General features: G+C 43.7%; 1 protein-coding gene across 8 annotated transcripts in view; it reads right to left on the bottom strand.

Moving 5' to 3' along the window:
* Positions 1-27,499, bottom strand: part of LOC106583659 (CBFA2/RUNX1 partner transcriptional co-repressor 2) — a 69,595-nt gene that overhangs the window by 6,464 nt on the left and 35,632 nt on the right. For 4 of the 8 annotated variants that reach the window (XM_014168107.2, XM_014168109.2, XM_014168106.2 and 1 more), the window contains 5 exons: positions 17,925-18,095; positions 17,081-17,322; positions 16,306-16,395; positions 9,500-9,696; positions 8,543-8,796 (listed from right to left, as the gene is read on the bottom strand). In XM_014168107.2, the coding sequence (XP_014023582.1) occupies positions 8,543-8,796; positions 9,500-9,696; positions 16,306-16,395; positions 17,081-17,322; positions 17,925-18,095 (954 nt within the window). Of the gene's footprint in view, positions 1-8,542; positions 8,797-9,499; positions 9,697-16,305; positions 16,396-17,080; positions 17,323-17,924; positions 18,096-22,555; positions 22,739-27,499 lie in introns of all 8 variants that reach the window. The other 4 variants (XM_014168112.2, XM_014168113.2, XM_014168115.2 and 1 more) reach the window with 2 other exon arrangements.

Genomic DNA, 27,499 nt, shown 5'->3' with positions numbered 1-27,499 from the left:
CAGAGAATATTGTTTCCCATGGTCTGAGAGTCTTTAGGTGCCTTTTGGCAAACTCCAACTGGGCTGTCATGTGCCTTTTACTGAGGAGTGGCGTCCGTCTGGCCAGTCTACCATAAAGGCCTGATTGGTGGAGTGCTGCAGAGATGGTTGTCCTTCTGGAAGGTTCTTCCATCTCCACAGAGGAACTCTAGAGCTTTGTCAGAGTGACCATCGGGTACTTGGTCACCTCCCTGACCAAGACCCTTCTCCCACGATTGCTCAGTTTGACCGGGAGACCAGCTCTAGGAAGAGTCTTGGTGATTACAAACTTCTTCCATTTAAGAATGATGGAGGCCACTGTGTTCTTGGGGAACTTCAACGCTGCATAAATATTTTGTTACCCTTCCCCAGATCTGTGCCTCGACACAATCCTGTCTTTGAGCTCTATTTCCTCAATTCCTTCAACCTCATGCCTTGGTTTTTGCTGACATGCACTGTCAACTGTGGGACCTTATATAGACAGGTGTGTGCCTTTCCAAATCATGTCCAATCAATTACACTGACTACAGCTGGACTCCAATCAAGTTGTAGAAACATCAAGGATGATCAATGGAAATAGGATGCACCTGAGCTCAATTTCGAGTCTCATAGCAAAGGGTCTGAATACTTATGTAAATAAGGTATTTCTGTTTTTATTTTTTATAAATTAGCAAAAATGTTGCTTTGTCCATTACGGGGTATTGTGTGTAGATTGGTGAGGATTTTATTTTATCCATTTTAGATTAAGGCTGTAACGTAACAACATTTGGAAAAAGTCAAGGGGCCTGAATACTTTCCGCAGGCACTGTATATACTTATACTCTGGACTCCGACATTGCTCGTTCTAATTATTTCAATATTTCTTAATACCATCCTATTTACTTTACAATAACATCTGCTAAATATGTGCATGTGACCAATACAATTGGATTTGAAAGTCTATTAACTTGAATCATAATCATAATAGTTATGCCACAATGAAGCAGTGGATGGTCAGATTTCACAACAGTATTCCATGTCATGATCATAGCTTAGTGACAAGATGGGCTTTACCATCTCGCTCCCTTAAACACAAGAGAAAGAAAAAGAGTAGCCGACTCAAAGGAGAGAAGGGAGAAAATGAAGACAGTTGGAAAAGACAAAGCGATAGAGAGAAAAATAGATGTATCCTACTGAAGACAAGTGGGGGGTCGTAAAAACAAGGAAAGAGTAAAAGGAGGGAAAAAACAGAGAGAGGGGGGATGAAAGGTAGAGAAAGAGAGAGAGATTAAAAGACAGAAAGAGAGAGAGAGACTAAAAGACAGAAAGAGAAAGGCCTTTTGATGAGAACCAGACTCAGGCCCAGCCACAGCATGCAGCAGCGCTGAGACCCCACATCTGGAGGTCAGCTGTCAGTGTAAAACCACCACCACCCTCCTCTCCTCCTCATCCCTCATCTCTGCCCTCCATTGGGCTCCCTTGGCTGGGTAACTGTCTGGGAGGAGTGGGCCTTCCCTCCCCCTGGTCTGGAGCTAGCAGCATACCAGCGGGGAGCCGCTCGGGCTGAGTGGAGCAGGCCCACTTCTAAACACAGATGCCCCCTGGCTAAGTGGAGCTGACACCCGCTCTGATTAGGAGGAGCTGGGGGTGGGGGCACACACGCAAACACTCAGAGACAAATACACACATTACACAACCTAAAAAGACAGATAAACACACTCAAGCATTCCACATGCTTCGGATCGGCTGCCGCCTAGCCGAGTTCGGCTAGCCGAACCAGTGTGCTCGCATACGCCCTTAAAAAAGACCTTTGCTTGAAAAACAAGAAAACAGCGACAAGTTGTCCATCTTGAGACACCGTAGCAGTATACAGTTCCTCAAAATAGTCAGAATGAATCTCAGGTAACTCAAGAAATCTGTCATTCATTTAGAAGTTTTTGTTGAGGAGATCTTAGTCGCGCAATTTTACATCTAACGAAGATGTTTGGTGCAGTAGTGATGTGTGGGTTGACTCATATTCCGCAAAAACCAAAGTTGCGCCCATGCTGGCCATATACTGTTAGGTAAAGTGTCATGGTAGGGTGTTGGGTGTCGTGACAAACAATGGATGCTATGCCCAAATGTAAAGTACGTGACGTGCTAAAACCCTTCAACTCCGCGGTAACGTTAACGTTACAAGTCCTTTGGCTTTAGTGAAGCCCGCGAAATCTGGTGTGTTATATTTGCTTTGCGAAGGGTTTTTCTCAAACTCTCATTCAAATGTTTTCAGATACACAAAAAAACATAGCAGGTTACAAAGTAGCTCTTCATAGACACGTTTTGATGTATGGGTTGTCACTTGTCAGGGTCCAAATTCATGTTTCGCCCCCCTATTTCCATGGTGAGTTCTAGCTAGCTAGCCAGCTAACTAACTGTATGAGAATACTTGAAGCAGTTCACCGAAGGATAGTGCTATCCGGGATCCTTGGGGCAACCATACGCTAAACCCCGCTAAACCCCTACCCATAACCCTTACGCTAAACCCCGCTAAACCCCTACCCATAACCCTTACCTAACCTTAACCCTTACCGTAACTATATTAAATGTCAACTTCAATGGGGTATGGACGTCCCAAGGATCACAGATAGTAAGGACCGCTCACTGAGGCAACGTTTGGGGCGAGAGGTAGCGCTGTGCCAGCGGTGAATTTTTTATTATTTTTCCTTTCAAGTGATAACTACCAGAATTCTGTGGCTACAGCCCTATAATCGATGAAACGATAACTAAATACCAATACATTGAAAATGTGTCATATATTGTTGTTTTCCAGCTGGCTAGCATGAGGTAGATCAGTCTTCAGAGCCTAGGCAATTGTTTTGCTAGAATCAGTGCAGTTTATCCTCCTTTCACTAGACTAAGACAGATTGTCTTTCCGGTGCTCCTAAAATGTTCTTTCCTCAAATTTAAGAAATCATCTTTGAGTATTTTAGCAAGGCTGTTTTAAGCCCAATCCATACAGGAAAAGGGATTTCATTCCAGCTATAATAACAGATATATCTGGCAATATTTTTATCTGTGAAGAGTTCTACTCTACAATTGGAATCGTATCGGATCCAAAAATCCCATATCGGTCAGGCTCTGCTTTAAACAACGCCTCTTCTCTACTTTAAACAACACCCCTTCTCTGCTTTAAACAACACCCCTTCTCTGCTTTAAACAACACCCCTTCTCTGCTTTAAACAACACCCCTTCTCTGCTTTAAACAACACCCCTTCTCTGCTTTAACCTGTTAGGGCTAGGGGGCAGTATTTGCACGGCTGGATAAAAAAATGTACCCGATTTAATCTGGTTACTAATCCTACCCAGTAACTAGAATATGCATATACTTATTATATATGGATAGAAAACACCCTAAAGTTTATAAAACTGTTTGAATGGTGTCTGTGAGTATAACAGAACTCATTTGGCAGGCAAAACCCTGAGACATTTTCTGACAGGAAGTGGATACCTGATGTGTTGTATTACCTTTAAACCTATGCCATTGAAAAACACAGGGGCTGAGGAATATTTTGGCACTTCCTATTGCTTCCACTAGATGTCACCAGCCTTTACAAAGTGTTTTGAGTCTTCTGGAGGGAGATCTGACCGAACAAGAGCCATGGAACGATGATGGCCCATTAGACACCTGGCGCGCGAGTTCATGTTGGGTACCCTCGTTCCAATACGTTATAAAAGAGAATGCATTCGCCCACCTTGAATATTATTCATGTTCTGGTTAAAAAAGGCCCTAATGATTTATGCTATACAACGTTTGACATGTTTGAACGAACGTAAATATATTTTTTCCCCTCGTTCATGAAGTGAACTCCGGCGGGCTTAGATCATGTGCTAACAAGACGGAGATTTTTGGACATAAATGATGAGCTTTTTTGAACAAAACTACATTCGTTATGGACCTGTGATACCTGGAAGTGACATCTGATGAAGAGAATCAAAGGTAATGGATTATTTACATAGTATTTTCGATTTTAGATCTCCCCAACATGACGGCTAGTCTGTATCGCAACGCGTATTTTTCTGGGCGCAGTGCTCAGATTATTGCAAAGTGTGATTTCCCAGTAAGGTTATTTTTAAATCTGGCAAGTTGATTGCGTTCAAGAGATGTAAATCTATAATTCTTTAAATGACAATATAATATTTTACCAATGTTTTCTAATTTTAATTATTTAATTTGTGGTGCTGACTTGACTGCCGGTTATTGGAGGGAAACGATTTCCTCAACATCAATGCCATAGTAAAACGCTGTTTTTGGATATAAATATGAACTTGATAGAACTAAAAATGCATGCATTGTCTAACATAATGTCCTAGGAGTGTCATCTGATGGAGATTGTAAAAGGTTAGTGCATCATTTTAGCTGGTTTTATGGTTTTGGTGACCCTGTCTTTGACTTGACAAAACATTACACACAACTCTTGTAAATGTACTGTCCTAACATACTCTAAATTTATGCTTTCGCCGTAAAACCTTTTTGAAATCGTAAAACGTGGTTAGATTAAGGAGATGTTTATCTTTCAAAGGGTGTAAAATAGTTGTATGTTTGAAAATTTGAATTTTGACATTTATTTGGATTCAAATTTGCCGCTCTTGAAATGCACCTGCTGTTGATGGAGTGCACCACGGGTGGGACGCTTGCGTCCCACCTAGCCCATAGAGGTTAAACAACACCCCTTCTCTGCTTTAAACAATACCCCTTCTCTGCTTTAAACAACACCCCTTCTCTGCTTTAAACAACACCCCTTCTCTGCTTTAAACAACACCCCTTCTCTGCTTTAAACAACACCCCTTCTCTGCTTTAACCTGTTGGGTCTAGGGGGCAGCATTTGCACGTCTGGATAAAAAAAATGTACCCGATTTAATCTGGTTACTAATCCTACCCAGTAACTAGAATATGCATATACTTATTATATATGGATAGAAAACACTCTAAAGTTTCCAAAACTGTTTGAATGGTGTCTGTGAGTATAACAGAACTCATTTGGCAGGCAAAACCCTGAGACATTTTCTGACAGGAAGTGGATACCTGATGTGTTGTATTGACTTTAAACCTATCCCATTGAAAAACACAGGGGTTTAGGAATATTTTGGCACTTCCTATTGCTTCCACTAGATGTCACCAGCCTTTACAAAGTGTTTTGAGTCTTCTGGAGGGAGATCTGACCGAACAAGAGCCATGGAACGATGATGGCCCATTAGACACCCTTGCGCGAGTTGATGTTGGGTACCCTCGTTCCAATACGTTATAAAAGAGTATGCATTCGTCCACCTTGAATATTATTCATGTTCTGGTTAAAAAGGCCCTAATGATTTATGCTATACAACGTTTGACATGTTTGAACGAACGGAAATATATTTTTTCCCCTCGTTCATGACGAGAAGTCCGGCTGGCTTACATCATGTGCTAACGAGACGGAGATTTTTGGACATAAATGATGAGCTTTTTTGAACAAAACTACATTCGTTATGGACCTGTGATACCTGGAAGTGACATCTGATGAAGAGAATCAAAGGTAATGGATTATTTACATAGTATTTTCGATTTTAGATCTCCCCAACATGACGTCTAGTCTGTATCGCAACGCGTATTTTTCTGGGCGCAGTGCTCAGATTATTGCAAAGTGTGATTTCCCAGTAAGGTTATTTTTAAATCTGGCAAGTTGATTGCGTTCAAAAGATGTAAATCTATAATTCTTTAAATGACAATATAATATTTTACCAATGTTTTCTAATTTTAATTATTTAATTTGTGACGCTGACTTGACTGCCGGTTATTGGAGGGAAACGATTTCCTCAACATCAATGCCATAGTAAAACGCTGTTTTTGGATATAAATATGAACTTGATAGAACTAAAAATGCATGCATTGTCTAACATAATGTCCTAGGAGTGTCATCTGATGGAGATTGTAAAAGGTTAGTGCATCATTTTAGCTGGTTTTATGGTTTTGGTGACCCTGTCTTTGACTTGACAAAACATTACACACAACTCTTGTAAATGTACTGTCCTAACATACTCTAAATGTATGCTTTCGCCGTAAAACCTTTTTGAAATCGGAAAACGTGGTTAGATTAAGGAGATGTTTATCTTTCAAATGGTGTAACATAGTTGTATTTTTGAAAAATTTGAATTTTGACATTTATTTGGATTCAAATTTGCCGCTCTTGAAATGCACCTGCTGTTGATGGAGTGCACCACGGGTGGCACGCTAGCGTCCCACCTAGCCCCAAGAGGTTAAACAACACCCCTTCTCTGCTTTAAACACCCCTTCTCTGCTTTAAACAACACCCCTTCTCTGCTTTAAACAATACCCCTTCTCTGCTTTAAACAACACCCCTTCTCTGCTTTAAACAACACCCCTTCTCTGCTTTAAACAACACCCCTTCTCTGCTTTAAACAACACCCCTTCTCTGCTTTAAACAACACCCCTTCTCTGCTTTAAACAATACCCCTTCTCTGCTTTAAACAACGCCCCTTCTCTGCTTTAAACAACGCCTCTTCTCTACTTTAAACAACACCCCTTCTCTGCTTTAAACAACACCCCTTCTCTGCTTTAAACAACACCCCTTCTCTGCTTTAAACAACACCCCTTCTCTGCTTTAAACAACACCCCTTCTCTGCTTTAAACAATACCCCTTCTCTGCTTTAAACAACACCCCTTCTCTGCTTTAAACAACACCCCTTCTCTTCTTTAAATAACGCCCCTTCTCTGCTTTAAACAACACCCATCTTCTACTTTAATCATTAAGAGTCTATTGAGTCACATGTGCGTCAGTCTAAGTAACATAATAAAAAAATCCCCATCATAATCTGTCAATTTAAGCTAGATATATTGCATGGGCTGCGTCTCAATCCACCGCATCCTCCGATGTCACCCTTCTGCATTGGACCATGTCAGACCATGAGACATCTTGAAAATTGGTCTTTTAACAAAAACGTCTGTAGCGTCCGAATGGTTTGGTCTAAAAACTATTATGACCATTCTATGGAAAGGGGAGACTCTCGTGAACACGATGGTGTTCTCTGTTTATTTAATCTGACGGTAACCCCAACAAACAAAATGAAAGTATGGAGATATATATAGATATTAAACCTTCATCTGAAGGTAAACCATCCATACAAACAAATGGAGTATGGAGGTAGTTTTGTGGCAAAATAAATAAGGGGTTAAATATGTGTCCAAAAAAAACTACAATATTTCTTGTGCTTTCTTATATATAGATATAGGACAGACACTTCAAAACCTTATTCCTTGGGATGTATTTTTTGACTGCCTTCCTTGCTTCAGCTTCAACACTACTGTCGTTTCCTTAGGGCACTGTATGTAGTGGGGGGGATGAATAGTGTGTGTGTGTGTGTGTGTGTGTGTGTGCATGCATGTTTGCCTCTGTGTTTATGTGTGTGTGCATGTGTGCGTCTACCTTGTGCGTATATCTGCGTCCCATCTGGCCATTGACAAGGACCAGATGGCACTCAGATCTACAATGAACTAGATACAATCCTCTCTCTCTCCATAGAGACTCAAAGGTACTCTACTTCCTGGGTAGTTGGGCACACTGTCTAAACACATGTGGGCCCATAGATTTATGATCTTCTGAGAGCTTCTATACACTTAGCTGTGCATGTCCATACACACGCGCGTGCGCACGCACACACAGAGACCACCCATTAGCAGCGTTCATATCGACCGTACTATAGGCTGTTTGTGTGTGAGTGAGAGAGTTCTGTTTTATGAGGGAACCTCAGTGTTGGTTGGTGAGAGAGTTCTGTTTCACGAGGGAACCTCAGTGTTGGTTGGTGAGAGAGTTCTGTTTTATGAGGGAACCTCAGTGTTGGTTGGTGAGAGAGTTCTGTTTTATGAGGGAACCTCAGTGTTGGTTGGTGAGAGAGTTCTGTTTCACGAGGGAACCTCAGTGTTGGTTGGTGAGAGAGTTCTGTTTTATGAGGGAACCTCAGTGTTGGTTGGTGAGAGAGTTCTGTTTTATGAGAAAACCTCAGTGTTGGTTGGTGAGAGAGTTCTGTTTTATGAGGGAACCTCAGTGTTGGTTGGTGAGAGAGTTCTGTTTAATGAGGGAACCTCAGTGTTGGCTGGTTATGTGTTATGGAAAACATCAGAGGGTTGAATGTCAGAGAATTAAGGAGCCCAGCTATATCTGTGTGTGTGTGTGTGTGTGTGTGTGTGTGTGTGTGTGTGTGTGTGTATATATATGTATGTGTGTGTATGTGTTCCTGTGTACCACTAGGTAGCTAGCTCCCATAGCTCCAGTATCCTGTAACTTTAACAGTGCAGTAGGTGTGTGGTCTCTCTCTCGCTTTGTCTTTCTTAAATTGCTTGTAAATATTGTATGTTTTTATTGCGTTGAAATTGTAAATGCTGTGAATTTGTATGATTGTGTGCAGGGCTCACTTGTAAAAGAGGCCTTGGTCTCAATATGTAATATAAAAAAATGAAATTTTAAAACGATGTACCATATGTATTTGTGTCTCTGTGTCTGTATGAACTATTTACCAGGTAGTCTAGGCCTGTCCTTGAGCTCGCGGAGCTCCAGTATCCGGTGGCTGCTCTCTCGGTGCAGCAGATGGGGGGCGCTGATGTCCTCAAGGGCGTAGTGCTGCAGAGGGGGCGGCGTGGGGTGCAGCTGAGCGCTGAGGGGCAGTGGGTTGGCCGGGCTATGGCGGGGCGCCGGGCTGATGGTGCAGATGCGCTTAGCCGGGGGCTCCAGGGGGGCAGGGGGGCGCTCGTGGAAGCCGTTCTCTTTTCCCCTGCAGGAGAGAGGGATGAGAGAGGAGAGGACAGGGTGAGGGATGACAGAGGAGAGGACAGGGTGATGGATGACAGAGGAGAGGACAGGGTGATGGATGAGAGAGGTGAGGACAGGATGATGGATGAGAGAGGAGGGGACAGGGTGATGGATGAGAGAGGAGGGGACAGGGTGGGGGATGAGAGAGGAGGGGACAGGATGATGGATGAGAGAGGAGGGGACAGGGTGGGGGATGAGAGAGGAGGGGACAGGGTGGGGGATGAGAGAGGAGAGGACAGGCAGAGGATGAGAGAGGAGAGGACAGGCAGAGGGATGAGAGAGGAGAGGACAGGCAGAGGGATGAGAGAGGAGAGGACAGGGTGGGGGATGAGAGAGGAGAGGACAGGGTGGGGGATGAGAGAGGAGAGGACAGGGTGATGGATGAGAGAGGAGAGGAAAGGAAAGGGTGAGGGATGGTGTTAGATTGGGAGTGAGTAGATGAGGGCATTGATGTATTTTGGCAGTTGTGTATGTGTACATGTCTCTGTCAGTTGTAAAATGTCTGGGGGTCCCGAGGAGAGGTTCGAAAACCATTGGTCTAGGTGACTGCCGCCAAATTGTTAGGACTGTGTCTCTTAACTGTCTGTTTGTATTTCTACTGAACGTAGCTACCTGTTAAGACTGTCTCTAAACTGTCTGTATCTCTACTGAACATAGCTAGCTACCTGTTAGGACTGTGTCTCTTAACTGTCGTGTTTCTCTCTCTCTCGCTGGGCTCCAGCAGCAGTTCTGAGGAGTCGGGGGGCGAGGCCAGAGTGGTGCTGAGTAGGAGGTGCTCGTGTTGGGATAGGTACTGGGCTGGGGTCTGCTTGGCCGCACGTGCACAGTGGAGCAACTCCCTCTGCAGCAGGGGCAGGTTGGCCTGGAGAGGGGTGGAGAGATGGGAGGAGAGGGGGAGGAGAGAGGGAGGTGAGTGTAATTTGAAACATGGTGTTGCATTAACACACAGCCAAAAGAGAGAGCGAGACAGACAGACGGAGAGAGAGAGAGGCAGAGAGAGAGAAAGGCAGAGAGAGACAGACAGATAAACAGAGGAATATGAGAGAGAAAGACAGAGAACCAGGAGAGAAAAAGACCGACAGATAGATAGAGAAACAGAGGAATAGGAGAAAGAAAGACAGAGAGAAGCTAGTAGGTAGAAGCTAGTAGCAGTATTTTCCTAATTTGTTTTCATATGGAGTTTCATCAAAGCTTCCACAATCCAACTACAGCTATCACGGCTGTCAAGGACGGCCAAAGTTAGTTACTTTAAGGAGCAGTTCTCTCTCTGTGGGTCTAACCCCAAGAAGTTCTGGAAAACTGTAGAATAAACCCTCCTCACAGCTGCCCATGTCCCTTAAAGTTGATGATGTGGTTGTTACTGACAAGAAGCACATGGCTGAGCTCTTTAATCACCACTTCATTAAGTCAGGATTCTTATTTGACTCAGCCATGCCTCCTTGCCCGTCCAACATTTCCTCATCTCCCACCCCCTTCTAATGCAACTAACCCCGATACTCCTCCCTCATTTTCCCCTGCCCCACTACAAAGTTTCTCCTTGCAGGCGGTCACTGAGTCCGAGGTGCTAAAGGAGCTGCTTAAACTTGTCCCCAAAAAACCACCTGGGTCAGATGGTTTAGACCCTTTCTTCTTTAAGGTTGCTGCCCCCATCATCGCCAAGCCTATCTCTGACCTTTTTAACCAGCCTCTTCTCTCTGGGGAGGTTCCCATTTCTTGGAAGGCAGCCACGATTCGTCCTTTATTTAAAGGGGGAGATCAAGATGATCCTAACTGTTATAGGCCTATTTCTATCTTGCCCTGTTTATCAAAAGTGTTGGAAAAACTTGTACTGTAAATAATCACCTGACTGGCTTTCTTGATGTCTATAATATTCTCTCTGGTATGCAATCTGGTTTCCGCTCAGGTTATGGATGTGTCACTGCAACCTTAAAGGTCCTCAATGATGCCACCATTGCCCTTGATTCCAAGCAATGTTGTGCTGCTATTTTTATTGACTTGCCCAAAGCTTTTGATACGGTAGACCATTCCATTCTTGTGAGCTGGCTAAGGAGTATTGGTGTCTCTGAGGGGTCTTTGGCCTGGTTTGCTAACTACCTCTCTCAAAGAGTGCAGTGTATAATGTCAGAACATCTGCTGTCTCAGCCACTGCCTGTCACCAAGGGAGTACCCCAAAGGCTCGATACTCGGCCCAATGCTCTTCTAAATTTACATCAACAATATAGCTCAGGCAGTAGGAAGCCCTCTCATCCATTTATATGCAGATGATAGTCTTATACTCAGCTGGCCCCTCCCCGGATTTTGTGTTAAATGCTCTACAACAAAGCTTTCTTTCGTGTCCAACAAGCTTTCTCTACCCTTAACCTTGTTCTGAACACCTCCAAAACAAATGTCATGTGGTTTGGTAAGAAGAATGCTCCTCTCCCCACAGGTGTGATTACTACCTCTCAGAGGTAGTAGAGCTTGAGGTAGTCACCTCATACAAGTACTTGGGAGTATGGCTAGACGGTACACTGTCCTTCTCTCAGAATATATGAAAGCTGCAGGCTAAAGTTAAATCTAGACTTGGTTTCCTCTATCGTAATCACTCCTCTTTCACCCCAGCTGCCAAACTAACCCTGATTCAGATGACCATCCTACCCATGCTAGATTACGGAGATGGAATTTATAGACCGGCAGGTAAGGGTGCTCTCGAGCGGCTAGATACTCTTTACCATTTGCCCATCAGATTTGCCACCAATGCTCCTCATAGGACATATCACTGCACACTCTATACTCCTCTGTAAACTGGTCATCTCTGTATACCAATCTCAAGACCCACTGGTTGATGCTTATTTATAAATCCCTCTTAGGCCTCACTCCCCCTTATATGAGATATCTACCCTAGCCCTCATCCTCCTCACTCACACATCCGTTCCGTATAGTCACATTCTGTTAAAGGTCCCCAAAGAACACACATCCCTGGGTCCCTCATCTTTTCAGTTCGCTGCAGCTAGCGACTGGTACGAGCTCCAACAAACAGTTTTATCTCAATTTCTTCATTCAAAGACTCAATCATGGACACTTACTGACAGTTGTGGCTGCTTTGCATGATGTATTGTTGTCTCTATAATACTTGTACCGTGTTTTGTGCTGCTACCATGTTGTGGTGCTGCCATGTTGTGTTGCTACCATGCTCTGTTGTCATGTTTTGCTGCCATGCAATGTGGTTTTCTTAGGTCTCTCTTTATGTAATGTTGTGTTGTCTCTCTTGTCGTGATGTGTTTTGTCCTATATTTTTATTAAATTGATTTTTATTTTTCATCCCAGACCCCATCCCCGTAGGAGGCCTTTTGGTAGACCGTCATTGTAAACAAGAATTTGTTCTTAACTGACTTGCCTTAAATAAAGGTTAAATAAATAAAAGTTCACACCACAGGAACAAAAATGCAATACCCTGATCTGATCTTGTGCAAATGCAAAGTAAAGGTCCTATTAAATCCAACTGACATGCCCACAAAATATCATAAAGTGATGTTTTCACGTGAAAATCCTGAAACGCGTCCACGACTTATTTACATATCGCGAGACGTCACGGAAACGGCATGGCGACACGGTGGAGACACTAGACAGAGATGTGTCACTGAGGAGGCCCAGAAGGAGACAGACATACAACAGATCTCTCCTTGAGAGAGACGCCTGGAGGACAGAGACACACACACCCTCTCACACGTGCACAAACACGTGCCCACACATTCGCACTAACACTGGCACACACACACACACTCACACATACCCTCTCTCCCTTGCCTGATAAGCGTTAGCCCCCTAACTGTTTCTGCCCCCTGACTGTTTCTGCCCCCTGACTGTTTCTGCAGCCTGACTGTTTCTGCCGCCTGACTGTTTCTGCTGCCTGACTGTTTCTGCCGCCTGACTGTTTCTGCCCCCTGACTGTTTCTGCTGCCTGACTGTTTCTGCCGCCTGACTGTTTCTGCTGCCTGACTGTTTCTGCTGCCTGACTGTTTCTGCCGCCTGACTGTTTCTGCTGCCTGACTGTTTCTGCTGCCTGACTGTTTCTTTCACTGAAAAACCCAAACACACAGTCCATCACTCATCACTATGTAGAGATGGACAACCACCCCAAACCACAACCGCAAACCACAACCGCAAACCACAACCCCAAACCACAACCCCAAACCGCAACCCGCAAACCGCAACCCCAAACCGCAACCCCAAACCGCAAACCACAACCGCAAACCGCAACCGCAAACCGCAACCGCAAACCGCAACCGCAAACCGCAACCCCAAACCGCAACCCGCAAACCGCAAACCGCAACCCCAAACCGCAACCCCAAACCGCAAACCGCAACCCCAAACCGCAAACCACAACCCCAAACCACAACCGCAAACCACAACCGCAAACCACAACCGCAAACCACAACCCCAAACCACAACCCCAAACCACAACCCCAAACCGCAAACCACAACCCCAAACCACAACCGCAAACCACAACCCCAAACCACAACCGCAAACCACAACCGCAAACCACAACCGCAAACCACAACCGCAAACCACAACCGCAAACCACAACCGCAAACCACAACCGCAAACCACAACCACAACCCCAAACCACAACCCCAAACCACAACCGCAAACCACAACCGCAAACCACAACCGCAAACCACAACCACAACCCCAAACCACAACCACAACCGCAAACCACAACCCCAAACCACAACCCCAAACCACAACCGCAAACCACAACCGCAAACCACAACCGCAAACCACAACCACAAACCACAACCGCAAACCACAACCGCAAACCACAACCACACTTCAGATCAGGGTTTACTTTAGGAAAATGTGGCGCCAGACTTTTGACTGTCCAGATTAACTTTTCGTCATCCAACAAGACGAGTAACGAACAGCAAAATCACTAACCTATGTCAATCTACTATAATAGAAAAGTTTAGGCTATCTATTCTATTGGTCAGCTTGTCGAGTAAGAAATAACCTATTTCAAACAGACTCTGGGACAGTTGTGGGACGATAGATCCCAAATTCATACAACCAGTAGGCCTAGGCTACATGAAACAAATGTTAAAAAGCAATGAGTCTGATGCAACAGATCAGAACGTTTAGCTTAAAATGTTGATAAACTATTCTTTCTTCACATTATAAGTGCAGCAATGTGCACAAGGCAGGAGGCTACGACAAATGTTTGTTCCATAATGCAACTAGCGGGAAAGCACCATTGTCAAAAGGGCACTGCACATGCGAGCAGTTTCATGTGACAGAGATGAAAATATCCATTAGAGATGTAGACAGAGAGGATATCTAATAGGCTACTTTGAAGCAAGGTAAGACATGCCTCATAATATGTATTAAAATCTTCAGGTTTCAAACAAATAATTATATGTTTTCAAAATGTTGCCGTTTGATGCCGTGTTCAAAACAACTGGAAACTTGGAAATCTCCGACCTTAGTGCGTTCAAGACAACTGAAAACTGGGATAAAAACGAACTCAGACTGGGAAAAATAGTTTTGAACGGTCATCCAACTAGTAATTCCAACTCAGGAACTCTGGCCTCTTTCTAGAGCTCTGACATTACAACCTGAAGATCACTGATGTCATGATTTGACCTCGTATTTTTCAGTGTTCCCAGTTGTCTTGAAAGCAGCACAAGATGCTGCAGCAGCAGCTCTTCCGCTGTCTGACAGATTTTCCACTCAAAGGCTCTGTATCTGTATGCTGTATGCAATCTAATTCCACAAAAGTATGCAAATTGACCTGTGTGTGTCTGTGTAGTAGTAGAAGCTAGGCTGAGTAGAGAGAGAGAGAGAGAGAGAGAGAGAGAGAGAGAGAGGGACAAGCGAAAGAAAAAAAGTGATGAGCAAAGGCAGAACGAAGTAAAGGAATCCCCCTCCCTCCCCCTCTCTTTCCATCCTTAATGAACAACAGGCCCGAGTGTGCTTATAATTACATGCACTTCCTTATTCCCCCCTTCTCCACTTAAGACCCTTACCCCCCTCTTTACCCGCCTCTCAACCCCTACCTAGGGCCTCTCGACACATATGTTGTCTGTCAGTTAAGCGCCGGTCTCTTTTTCTGTTGGACGGATGCGAGATTGGCGACGCCGGGCAAACCTGAATGACTGCCTTCATTTAATGCGACACAGAGCCCCATAAAAGAAAGGTTTATAGTCATGTTTCACACTTCCGAGCTCTCTCTCTCTCTGCCACAATGTTGGTACGGATGGAGAGAGAGAGAGAGAGAGAGAGAGAGAGAGAGAGAGAGAGAGAGAGGAGAAGAAGTTGAGGAGCATCGTAAATTACGAAAATGAATCTCTGATATGTTTTCAGACAGTTGTGGTTTCGGGAAAAATGAGGTAACCCGTGGAAAAAGAGCAGATTTTCACCGGCTGAAAAATCGAGCTATAACAGCGAGAAATGTGACTGGTTGGAAGATTTATGTTCAGGTCTCATGAGGGTAGCTCTTAAAAATACTACTATTTCAGGCCCCCATGTTGCAAAGTTACTCAAAAGCCCAATAAAACTTGCGCAACCCCTGTCGCTCGTTAAGTCAACGCATACAACTGCATTGTTACATTGGGAACGACTGAAAGGCAATAAATTAAATCCCCGATTCCAATTTCCTTTTTGTATGACAAACGTCTTGCTGTTAAATATTCAATGCGATTATAATATTTTTTTCTTCCATTCTAATTATGCTACCATCTACTTGCAGTTTCTCATGATTTGTTTGCATATTTGCGTTATTATTGGTTTATACTAGACAATGAAGTCCAAAGATTTCTGAGAGAATTGTAATTATAATCCTCTGTGCCAGAAGCTCCTCTACGCTTCATGAAAGGAATCCGTCCCAACTAACACCCTATCCCCTATATAGTGCACTTCTTCCCATAGAGGCCAGGTCAAAAGTAGTGTACTCTATAGGGAATAGGGTGCCATTTGGGATGAACTCTAGCTGTTACCTTCAATACAAACATCTGGTTTTTCCCACTCCTGATTTCATGACTAATTATACGCAGTCCTTGAGTCATTGTAAACCTCCTTCGAAACATCAAAGGCCTTGTGAGGAGGACAAAGAGGAACACTGTAGCAGCACAGGCCTGGATTCAGTTATGAATATTCACAGCACAGGGAGAAGGAAAGATAGAGGGGGGGAGAGAGAAGGGGGAGAGAGAGAGAGAGAGGGGGGGGAAAGAGAGTGTGTGAGAGAGAGAAGGGGGAGAGAGACAGAAAGAGTGAGAGAGAGAGAAGGGAGAGAAAGAGAGAGAGAGAAAGAGGGAAGAAAGAGAGTGAGAGAGGGGGAGAAAGAGTGTGAGAGAGAGAGGGAAGGAAAGAGAGAGAGAGGAAAGAAAAGAGAGAGGGAGAGAAAAGAGAGATGGGAAATAAAGAGTGGAAATAACAGAACGTAACAGAGAAATTGAGAGACGGGAAACAGAGAGATAGAGAGGAGGTAGGTGTTACCTTGAGGAAGGGAATGACGAAGGGCCTCAGGGGAAAGTTGGTGGCCTCCTGGAGCCGTGAGTGGAACTCCTCGATGGTGACTGTTGAATTCTGGGACACATAGTGGAGAGATCAGCCAATCACAATTCACCTCTCAAGGTTCAGTTTATTTGTCTCCAACACTGAGCTTGACATTGTGCGTGTTCCAGATTAACTACATTGCAGTCAACAGCTGCCACACTGAGTCCATTTGTAGATCAGTCCAAATATATTCTCTCAGACATGAGGATAGACTTGAATCCCTTTGAGTGACCAGAGAAATAACTATATGGCAGTTTCCCTTTCAACTGCTGATCAACCTGTTCATGGATGAATGATGTGCAACAGATGATACGTAGGTATAATCTGCAGCACAGGACTCAATATGTTGCAGATGGAGCCTGTCAAAACCAATACAGTGTGTCCATTTGGGCCACATATACTGAATATACTGCCATGTTCCATTGAATGAAAACATCTGACGAAATAAAATCCAGCCCAACATAAATAACACATACTGTCTTTTCTATTTTGGGCAGATATTTGTACTGGTTTTGAAAGTAACATATACATTTGTTTAAATATTTAATTCTACATATATCATTTCAATTCCATTTGACTCCATTCAATTCAGTTCAATCATCGAATCACATCTCAAAACAAATGCAACTATGTTGACATATCAATACAGAATAAGTGACAATGTTTTACGGGCGTTTCCATCCATCATTCCTAAAACGTTTCATCAACCACTCACCACGAGGGCCAGCACCAGGTTGCGGACACTCTCTCCGATCTCGGGCGAGATGTCGTTGCCGAACTGCTGCAGCGTCGTCAGGAAGCGTTTGAGCTTGCTGAGCTGTCGGGCGCCGCATGTGGCTGGGAGCTGCTGATTGGCCAGCGAGGAGGAAGAGGAGGAGCTAGGCCCATTGCTGTAGCGCTGGGGCGGCGAGGGCACAGCATTTAGGGTGGGCGGGGAGTGGTGGATTCCATTGGTCACTGGGGGAGGGAAGAGGTGGGACGGGGAGGGAAAGGAGTGAATGAGAGGTCGGCGTAGGAGGTCAAAAAAGTTGATCAAATGTGGTCCGACATGGGAGGTAGTGCTTCGACTGGATGGGCTGATGCAAACGCAACAGAGGGACAATACATATCACATTCATTATAGAATCACCAGATCTTTCATATGGAATCCTTATTTACACCTATCTGATCTAGGTCGGGTTACTGTACAGGCCTTTGTGACAACAAAGGGGGCTTTATAAATAGATTTTATTGATATATGGACATAAAATAAAGCAGACAAAAAAGGAAGCCTTTCAGATATATCAGAATACTCCAGAATCGTTTACCACACTGCTCTAACTCATCTATGGATCATCCTCTATGGGGGCTAGTGGTGGTAAGAGTCTTAACGTCCCTTAAATTGACACTCAATAAAGCACAAATTGAATACTGTACTTTCTTCTTTACTTCCAGGTTTATGGGTACACTTCCTGCTGTACTTCATGGTCCACCCACCAGGGCCTCATTGACTTGAATGGGGATGACTGCTCCAGTCATTCTATTTCTATGGTAAGAGTGCTAATATCTGTGGTACTCACGAGTGGTGGAGGAGAAGGAGGCTGGCCGGGGTCCGCTGGGGTTCACGGAGGGCAGGGGCGGCATGGCGGCGCTGCTGCTGCTGCTGGGGACTGGTCTGGGGACTGGTCTGGAATGAGTCTTGACATCCACAGGAGAGCCGGGCATGGCAGGGGTCTTCTTCTCACCACTGGCTGAGGAGACGGAGAGAGGGAGAGAGAGGGGAGGGAGAAAGAAGGGAGGGAGAGAGAGAGAAGGGATGGAGAGATAGGGGAGGAAGAGCGAGAGGAGGAAGGGAGAGAGAGACATGGTCAATAGGTGCATGACAGAGATGTTTTGTGGTCGAGGTGTTCAAACAGGCACACGCGCACGTATGTACGCACGTACGTACACACACACATTCACGCATATACGTACACATACACGCTAATGTGTAGAAGAGGTTTGCAGTCTGGTTTCCATCATCAGCCACTCAAATTACAAACCCACATAAACACACACCATCCTCAGCATCAATGTGTGTGTGTGCATCCAGGTGCTCTTTTCATGACATCGACCAGGGATGGGCAACTTTGATGGTGGTGGAAGTCATCATTAGTGGCTCGTGGGTCTGCCTACCCACATCCATATCCCACATTCGTTTCCCGTGTGAATCAAGAATGATCCACCACCCAAAGGACATCCAGCCAACTTGACACAACTGTGGGAAGCGTTGGAGTCAACATGGACCAGTATCCCTGTGGAACACTTTCACAATAACCCTGCGTCCACACCCTACGAATTCAGGCTTTTCTGAGGGCGAAAGGGTGGGGTGCAACTCAATATTAGAAAGGTGTACACCCTTTTGCCCTCAGAACATCCTCAGTTTGTCGGGGCATGGACTCTACAAGGTATCGAAAGCGTTCCACAGGGATATAAGGCCCACCCTCTGAATGGCACACATACACAATCCATGTCTCAACTGTCTCACTCTCCTGTCTCCTCCCTTTCATCTATACTGACTAAAGCGGATTTAACAGGTGACATCAACAAGGAATCATAGTTTTCACCTGGATTCACCTGGTCAGTCTGTGTCATGGAAAGAGAAGGTGTTCTTAATGTTTTGTCCACTCTGTGTGAGTGTTAAGATGAGTGACTGAACATTTCCAGACTCAATATTATCAATGACCTCACCTTTTTCATGGAAGAAAACAACAGCAGAACCTCCCCCTCCTCCACCCCCCTTCTGCCCCTGGTAGAGCAACCAGATGTCTTGGGGTCTAGCCTTGCCTTGACATGCTCAACCCTTCCATTGAGATCCATGGCAGAAGTGCTAATGAAGAAAAGCCATTGTGTTTGTGGAGAAGAATGGCCCTTCATTGAGCCAGTGGGGCCAGGGCCGAAGAGAGAAGGAAAAGAAGGCGGGAGCTATTTCACGCTTTACTAACAAGATCGCAAAAGCTTTTGAATGTTAAACGCATACTTCTCAATATGCCACGGCCAATGAATAGGACCACCAAATCAGGGGATGGGGAGAGAGGGAGAGGGGGAGTGAGGGAGAGAGATGGTAATAATCTTTAGATCAGAGGGCATCTGTGTTAGTCCAATCCCCATGAAGACTGGGTCTGGTCTCTATTTGGAGTGGATCAGATGCTTCCAACTGCTTTTAGACAGACGATTAATAGACAAGCAGTTTTAACGGGTAAAAGGTTGGCTGAGAGGTTCCTTGGTTTTAGGGCTTTTCTTTAGAGCCGGACTATTATGCTCTTTTGATGTCATGAACTGACCATCTGCCTTCATACGCAAACATATGAATGCAACAGCCAGTACTTCAGTGATTTTTAAGCGTGTTTGAAAATTCAATGGAGAGCGATATGGCATTTAATATGCCAGTATGTGATGATAAACAATTAGGGTAAAAACTAGGAAATCAAAAAACAGGCCACTGTAGGATGTGGTTCCAGTTATTTGGCATGTTGAAATAAACAATACGCCTCATGACTTGGTGGTTCGTAGACATACCCCTTTAGAAAAAGTAAAAGCAACCAAGGTATATGCTTGCTTACACCGAAAACATATGTGAGTTGTTAAATATAATACTAAATATTATTAAGTATTATTATATTATTTATTTTTTTGTTTACTCAACTTTTTGGTAAAAGTGGTGTATGAACTTAATACTTTTAGTTGGCCTAAACTTAGCTCCAACAAAAATTCTGTCAACTTAAGAATATGTGTTTGCTCAAATTGTCTCATATGTTCATTCAACTAGAAATGATTATTTGGGCATTTTACCTAAAAAAGGCTGTGGGACTAGTTACACACACAGTGCTTTTAACATACAATGTTTTCAACTTACATATTTGACAAACATAATTACATTGTGCATGTTCATTTATACAGTAATTAATAATCAACATGTCCTCATCTGGGATTTGAACTCACTAACTCTTGGTTCACTTTGCACTTCAAAGTAAATCTTATCTCTGTTTAAAGTACACTCAAGAAAAATTATTTTATTTATCATAGTGATTAAGGAGTAACATTAAAATATGCCATACCAACATCAAGACAACAACAGTATACAGAAAAACCTAAATTGCTTAAATAAGAAAATCGAATGGTTGCGTAGCAGGAAGATCGGGGTAGCCGTGAACCAAGAGGTTGTTTGTTCAAATCGCAGGTGAGGACATGTTGAATACATGGGTCAAATACGTAAGTTAAAAGCACTGTGTTTGTAACCAGTCACACACCCATTTTTAGTTAAGATGCCCAAATAATAATTTATATTTGAATGAACATATGAGACAAGTTGAGTAAACACATTTTAAATTGACTGGACCAACTAAAATGGTTTTATTAAGGTAAAAAGGCTGTGGAACCAGAGGGGGGGTGACGACATATATAGATATATAGATTTTTTTATCCAATCGGCTAAACACTCCAAACAGCCTGTAATGAATTGAACAACTAGATTTGTGGATGTACATATACTGTACATATACTCAAGTATATGTACAGTTGAAGTCAGAAGTTTACATACACCTTAGCCAAATACATTTGAACTCAGTTTTTCACAATTCCTGACATTTACTCCTTGTAAAAATTCCCTGTCTTAGGTCAACTAGGATCACCACTTAATTTTAAGAATGTGAAATGTCAGAATAATAGTAGAGAGAATGATTTTTTTCAGCTTTTATTTCTTTCATCACATTCCCAGTGGGTCAGAAGTTTACATACCCTCAATTAGTATTTGGTAGCAGTACCTTTAAAATGTTTAACTTGGGTCAAACATTTCAGGTAGCCTTCCACAAGCTTCCCACAATAAGTTGGGTGAATTTTGGCCCATTCCTCCTGACAGAGCTGGTGTAACTGAGTCAGGTTTGTAGGGCTCCTTGCTCACACACACTTTTTCAGTTCTGCCCACAAATTTTCTATAAGATTGAGGTCAAGGCTTTGTGATGGCCACTCCAATACCTTGACGTTGTTGTCCTTAAGCCATTTTCCACAACTTTGGAAATATGCTTGGGGTCATTGTCCATTTGGAAGACCCATTTGCGACCAAGCTTTAACTTCCTGACTGATGTCTTGAAATGTTGCTTCAATATATCCACATATTTTTCCTACCTCATGATGCCATCTATTTTGTGAAGCGCACCAGTCCCTCCTGCAGCAAAGCACCCCCACAACATGATGCTGCCACCCCCGTGCTTCACGGTCGGGATGGTGTTCTTTGGATTGCAAGTCTCTCCCTTTTTCCTCCAAACATAACGATGGTCTTTATGGCCAAACAGTTCTATTTTCATTTTCATTTGACCAGAGGACATTTCTCCAAAAAGTACGATCTTTGTCCCCATGTGCAGTTGCAAACCGTAGTCTGGCATTTTTATGGCGGTTTTGGAGCAGTGGCTTCTTCCTTGCTGAGTGGCCTTTCAGGTTATGTCGATATAGGACTCGTTTTACTGTGGATATAGATACTTTGTACCTGTTTCCTCCAGCATCTTCACAAGGTCCTTTGCTGTTGTTCTGGGATTGATTTCCACTTTTCGGGCACCAAAGTATGTTCATCTTTAGGAGACAGAACACGTCTCCTTCCTGAGTGGTATGATGGCTGCGTGGTCCCATGGTGTTAATACTTGCGTACTATTGTTGTACAGATTAACGTGGTACCTTCAGGCATTTGGAACCTGCTGTCTGATTTCTTTTGATTTTCCCATGATGTCAAGCAAAGAGGTACTGAGATTGAAGGTAGGCCTTGAAATACATCCACAGGTACACCTCCAATTGCCTCAAATGATGTCAATTTGCCTATCAGAAGCTTCTAAAGCCATGACATCATTTTCAGGAATTTTCCAAGCTGTTTAAAGGCACAGTCAACTTAGTGTATGTAAACTTCTGACCAAATGGAATTGTGAAACAGTGAATTATAAATGAAATAATCTGTTTGTAAACAATTGTTTGAAAAATGACTTGTGTCATACACAAAGTAGATGTCCTAACCGACTTGCCAGAACTATAGTTTGTTAACAAGAAATTTGTGGAGTGATTGAAAAATTTGTTTTAATGACTCCAACCTAAGTGTATGTAAACTTACCGACTTCAACTGTTGAATTAATAAAGCCAGCAGACAAGCATGTGCACACACACACATTCCCACACAACAGTAAGGGTTCACCTGAACTCTCTGGATTGCAGCGCTGCACCCTGCGATTTGACAGCTCCCTCTGCCCTTGCATCTGAGCCCCGCTTTGACTCTACCCTCCCTTCATTTCTCCCCCTCTTCTTGTCCTCCCCTCTCTCCTTCTCTCCATCTCTCGCTCTCTCTCCGCATCCCATGGTCTGCCTTCTATCGCTCCACCTGTTCAGGAGAGCAGGGGGGCAGGAAGAAGGGCTATACACAGCAATTTGGGCTTCTGTCTCACACACACGCACATGGCACAGTGACGGGCACACACAAGCATGCACACACACACCGTGCCAGCACTTGGCAGGGAGCAGCCTGGAGCACACACACTGGTTCCAATGCTCCACACGTCTCAATAACATGATCCATGGGACATATAGCTCCACAAGTCTCAATAACACGATCCATGGGACGTATAGCTCCACACTTCTCAATAACACGATCCATGGGACGTATAGCTCCACATGTCTCAATAACACAATCCATGGGACGTATAGCTCCACACTTCTCAATAACACGATCCATGGGACGTATAGCTCCACATGTCTCAATAACACAATCCATGGGACGTATAGCTCCACACTTCTCAATAACACGATCCATGGGACGTATAGCTCCACATGTCTCAATAACACAATCCATGGGACGTATAGCTCCACACTTCTCAATAACACGATCCATGGGACGTATAGCTCCACATGTCTCAATAACACAATCCATGGGACGTATAGCTCCACACTTCTCAATAACACGATCCATGGGACGTATAGCTCCACATGTCTCAATAACACAATCCATGGGACGTATAGCTCCACACTTCTCAATAACACGATCCATGGGACGTATAGCTCCACATGTCTCAATAACACAATCCATGGGACGTATAGCTCCACACTTCTCAATAACACAATCCATGGGACGTATAGCTTCAAATCAAATCAAATCTTATTAGTCACATGCGCAGAATACAACAGGTGTAGACCTTACAGTGAAATGCTTACTTACGAGCCCCTAACCAACAATGCAGTAAAAATAAATATATATATGAATAAGAAATAAAAGAAACCAATAAAGAGCAGCTGTAAAATAACAATAGCGAGACTATATACAGGGGGGTACCAGTACAGAGTCAATGTGCGGGGGCACCGGTTAGTTGAGGTAAGTTGAGTCCACCTGTTGTAAATTCAATTTATTGGACATGATTTGGAAAGGCACACACCTGTCTGTATATGGTCCCACAGTTGACAGTGCACGTCAGAGCAAAAACCAAGCCATGAAGACGAAGGAATTGTCCGTAGAGCTCAGAGACAGGAATGTGTTGAGGCACAGATCTGGGGAAGGCTACCAAAAAATGTCTGCAGCATTAAAGGTCCCCAAGAACACAGTGGCCTCCATCATTCTTAAATGGAAAACGTTTGGAACACCAAGACTCTTCCTAGAGCTGGCCGCCCAGCCAAACTGAGCAATTGGGAGAGAAGGGCCTTGGAACCTGAACCTGATTCTCACTCTGACAGAGCTCCAGAGTTCCTCTGTGGAGATTGGAGAACCTTCCAGAAGGAAAACCATCTCTGCATCACTCCAGCAATGAGGTGGAGTGGCCAGTCGGAAGCCTAAGTAAAAGGCACATGACAGGCCGCTTGGAGTTTCCCAAAAGGCACCTAAAGGACTCTCAGACCATGAGAAACAAGATTCTCTTGTTTGATGAAACCAAGATTGAAATCTTTGGCCTGAATGCCAAGCATCATGTCTGGAGGAAACATGGCACCATCCCCACAGTGAAGCATGCTGGGAGATCAGGGACTGAGAGATCGAGGGAAAGATGAACGGAGCAAAGTCCAGGTAGGCCGTCGTTGTAAAATAAGAATTTGTTCTTAACTTCTTATGGCTTGGGGGCAGTATTTCGACATCTGGATGAGAAGCGTGCCCAAAGTAAACTGCCTGTTACTCAGGCCCAGAAGCTAGGATATGCATTTGGATAGAAAACATGCTAAAGTTTCCAAAACTGTTAAAATAATGTCTGTGAGTATAACAGAACTGATATGGCAGGCGAAAACCTGAGGAAAATCCATCCAGGAAGTGGGATTTTTTGATGTGGGTATTTTCAACTGAATGCCTATAGAGTATCTAATGGGTTAGGACCCAGATTGCAGTTCATATGGCTTCCACTAGATGTCAACAGTCTTTAGACATTGTTTAAGGCTTGTTTTCTGAAAAATGAAGAAGAATGAGACCTTTCTGTCAGTGGACTGTATTATTTATATTTTATTTGCCTTTATTTAACTAGGCAAGTCAGTTAAGAACAAATTCTTATTTTCAATGACGGCCTAGGAACAGTGGGTTAACTGCCTGTAGCGATTTGTACCTTGTCAGCTCAGGGATTTGAACTTGCAACCGTTTCGGTTACTAGTCCAACGCTCTAACCACTAGGCTACCCTGCAGCTCCACTAGGCTACTGTAGAATCATGCAGTGCTGGGTTGCGCACGTAACCGAGTGCACGCCCTTCGTTGTTTTTCCTTTCTATTGAATACACTATTGTCCGGTTGAAATATTATTGATTATTTAGACAATTGACAACCTGAGGATTAATTATAAACATCGTTTGACATGTATCAACAAACTTTACCGGTACTATTAGGATGTATTCGTCTGCATGTTTTGACCGCCTTTGAGCTAGTGGATTACTGAACAAAACGCGTCAACAAAGAGTTTTTGGGATAAAAGAGGGACTTTATCGAACAAAACAAACATTTATTGTGTAGCTGGGACTCTTGTGACTGCAACCAGATGAAGATCTTCAAAGGTAAGTGATTCATTTTATCACTATTTCTGACTTTCGTGACTCTTCTACTTGGTTGGAAAATGTTTGTATGCTTTTGTAAGCGGGGCGCTGTCCTCAGATAATCGCATGATATGCTTTCACCGTAAAGCCTTTTTGAAATCTGACAAAGCGGCTGGATTAACAAGAAGTTAATCTTTAAGCCGATGTATAACACTTGTATTTTTATGAATGTTTATTATGACTATTTCTGTATTTTGAATTTGGCGCTCTGCAATTTCACCGGATGTTGTCGAGGTGGGTCGCTAGTGGAACGCCTGCGCCAGAAAGGTTAACTGACTTGCCTAGTTAAATAAAGGTTAAATAAAAAAAAATAGAAAACAGGGAGATGCTTGATGAAAACATGCTCCAGAGCACTCAGGACCTCAGACTGGGGCGAAGGATAACCTTCCAACAGGACAACGACCCTAAGCACACAGCCAAGACAACGCAGGAGTGGACAAGTCTCTGAATGTCCTTGAGTGGCCCAGCCAGAGCTTGTAGTGTCATACCCCAAAAAACTCAAGGCTGTAATCGCTACCAAAGGTGCTTCAACAAAGTACTGAGTAAAGGGTCTGAATACTTTTGTAAATGTGATTTCTGTTTTTTATTTTTAATAAATCAGCAAAAATGTATAAAAACCTGTATTTGCTTTGTCATTATTGGGTATTATGTGTATATTGATGAGGGAAAAAACAATGTAATCAATTTTATAATAAGGCTGTAACTTAACATGTGGAAAAAGTCAAGGTGTCTGAATACTTTCCCAATGCACTGTACAGCTTCAGAATAACAATATCAGTATTCATGAGGACGACATGTCAATAACACGATCCATTGGACGTATAGATTCATAATAACAATATCAGTTCCGCCAACACAATAGAGAGCTGATATGCAACTCTATCATCTAAGTAAACCCCTCCATTGCTTCCAATACATTGATTTGTGTTTAGTGGTCCATATGTACAAAGTGTATCAGAATATGAGTGCTGATCTAGGATCACTTTTTCATTTTATATCAGTTTGATATTTTACATCATAATACGATATGAACGGGAAGACCTGATTCTAGATCAGGACTCCTACTCTGAGAAGCTTTGTGAATATTGGTCAGAGTGCATCTATCTCAAGTCAAAAGAATAGACTATTAAAACAACTATATTTCTTTCCAGTTCCTTTACCAAGCACATTTAGCAATTAGTATCAACATTAGTATCAAGTCCTAATTAGTATCAAGTGCTAAAGTCAAATGAGATTGGAAATCCTTGGCTATGGCATAAGGTAATTGAGAAGACATCACATGGCGACGTTACAGATAATTCAATGTAACACAGAAAGAGACAGGCCTAATTCACTCAGTATGTCAGTTAGTGGGCCATTGCCGGATGACTTCCGGAGACCACTACTACTGTCAGTCTGTCACCTGAGACCACTACTACTGTCAGTCTGTCACCCGAGACCACTACTACTGTCAGCCTGTCACCTGAGACCACTACTACTGTCAGTCTGTCACCCGAGACCACTACTACTGTCAGTCTGTCACCTGAGACCACTACTACTGTCAGTCTGTCACCCGAGACCACTACTACTGTCAGTCTGTCACCCGAGACCACTACTACTGTCAGTCTGTCACCCGAGACCACTACTACTGTCAGCCTGTCACCTGAGACCACTACTACTGTCAGTCTGTCACCTGAGACCACTACTACTGTCAGTCTGTCACCCGAGACCACTACTACTGTCAGCCTGTCACCTGAGACCACTACTACTGTCAGTCTGTCACCCGAGACCACTACTACTGTCAGTCTGTCACCCGAGACCACTACTACTGTCAGTCTGTCACCCGAGACCACTACTACTGTCAGTCTGTCACCCGAGACCACTACTAATGTCAGTTTGTCACCTGAGACCTCTACTACTGTCAGTCTGTCACCTGAGACCACTACTACTGTCAGCCTGTCACCTGAGACCACTACTACTGTCAGCCTGTCACCTGAGACCACTACTACTGTCAGCCTGTCACCTGAGACCACTACTACTGTCAGTCTGTCACCCGAGACCACTACTACTGTCAGCCTGTCACCTGAGACCACTACTACTGTCAGCCTGTCACCTG

This window comes from Salmo salar, chromosome ssa22 (assembly GCF_905237065.1).
Source record: "Salmo salar chromosome ssa22, Ssal_v3.1, whole genome shotgun sequence".
In the NCBI taxonomy this organism is placed as follows: Eukaryota; Metazoa; Chordata; class Actinopteri; order Salmoniformes; family Salmonidae; genus Salmo; species Salmo salar.
This window is presented reverse-complemented; position numbering and strand designations above follow the sequence as displayed.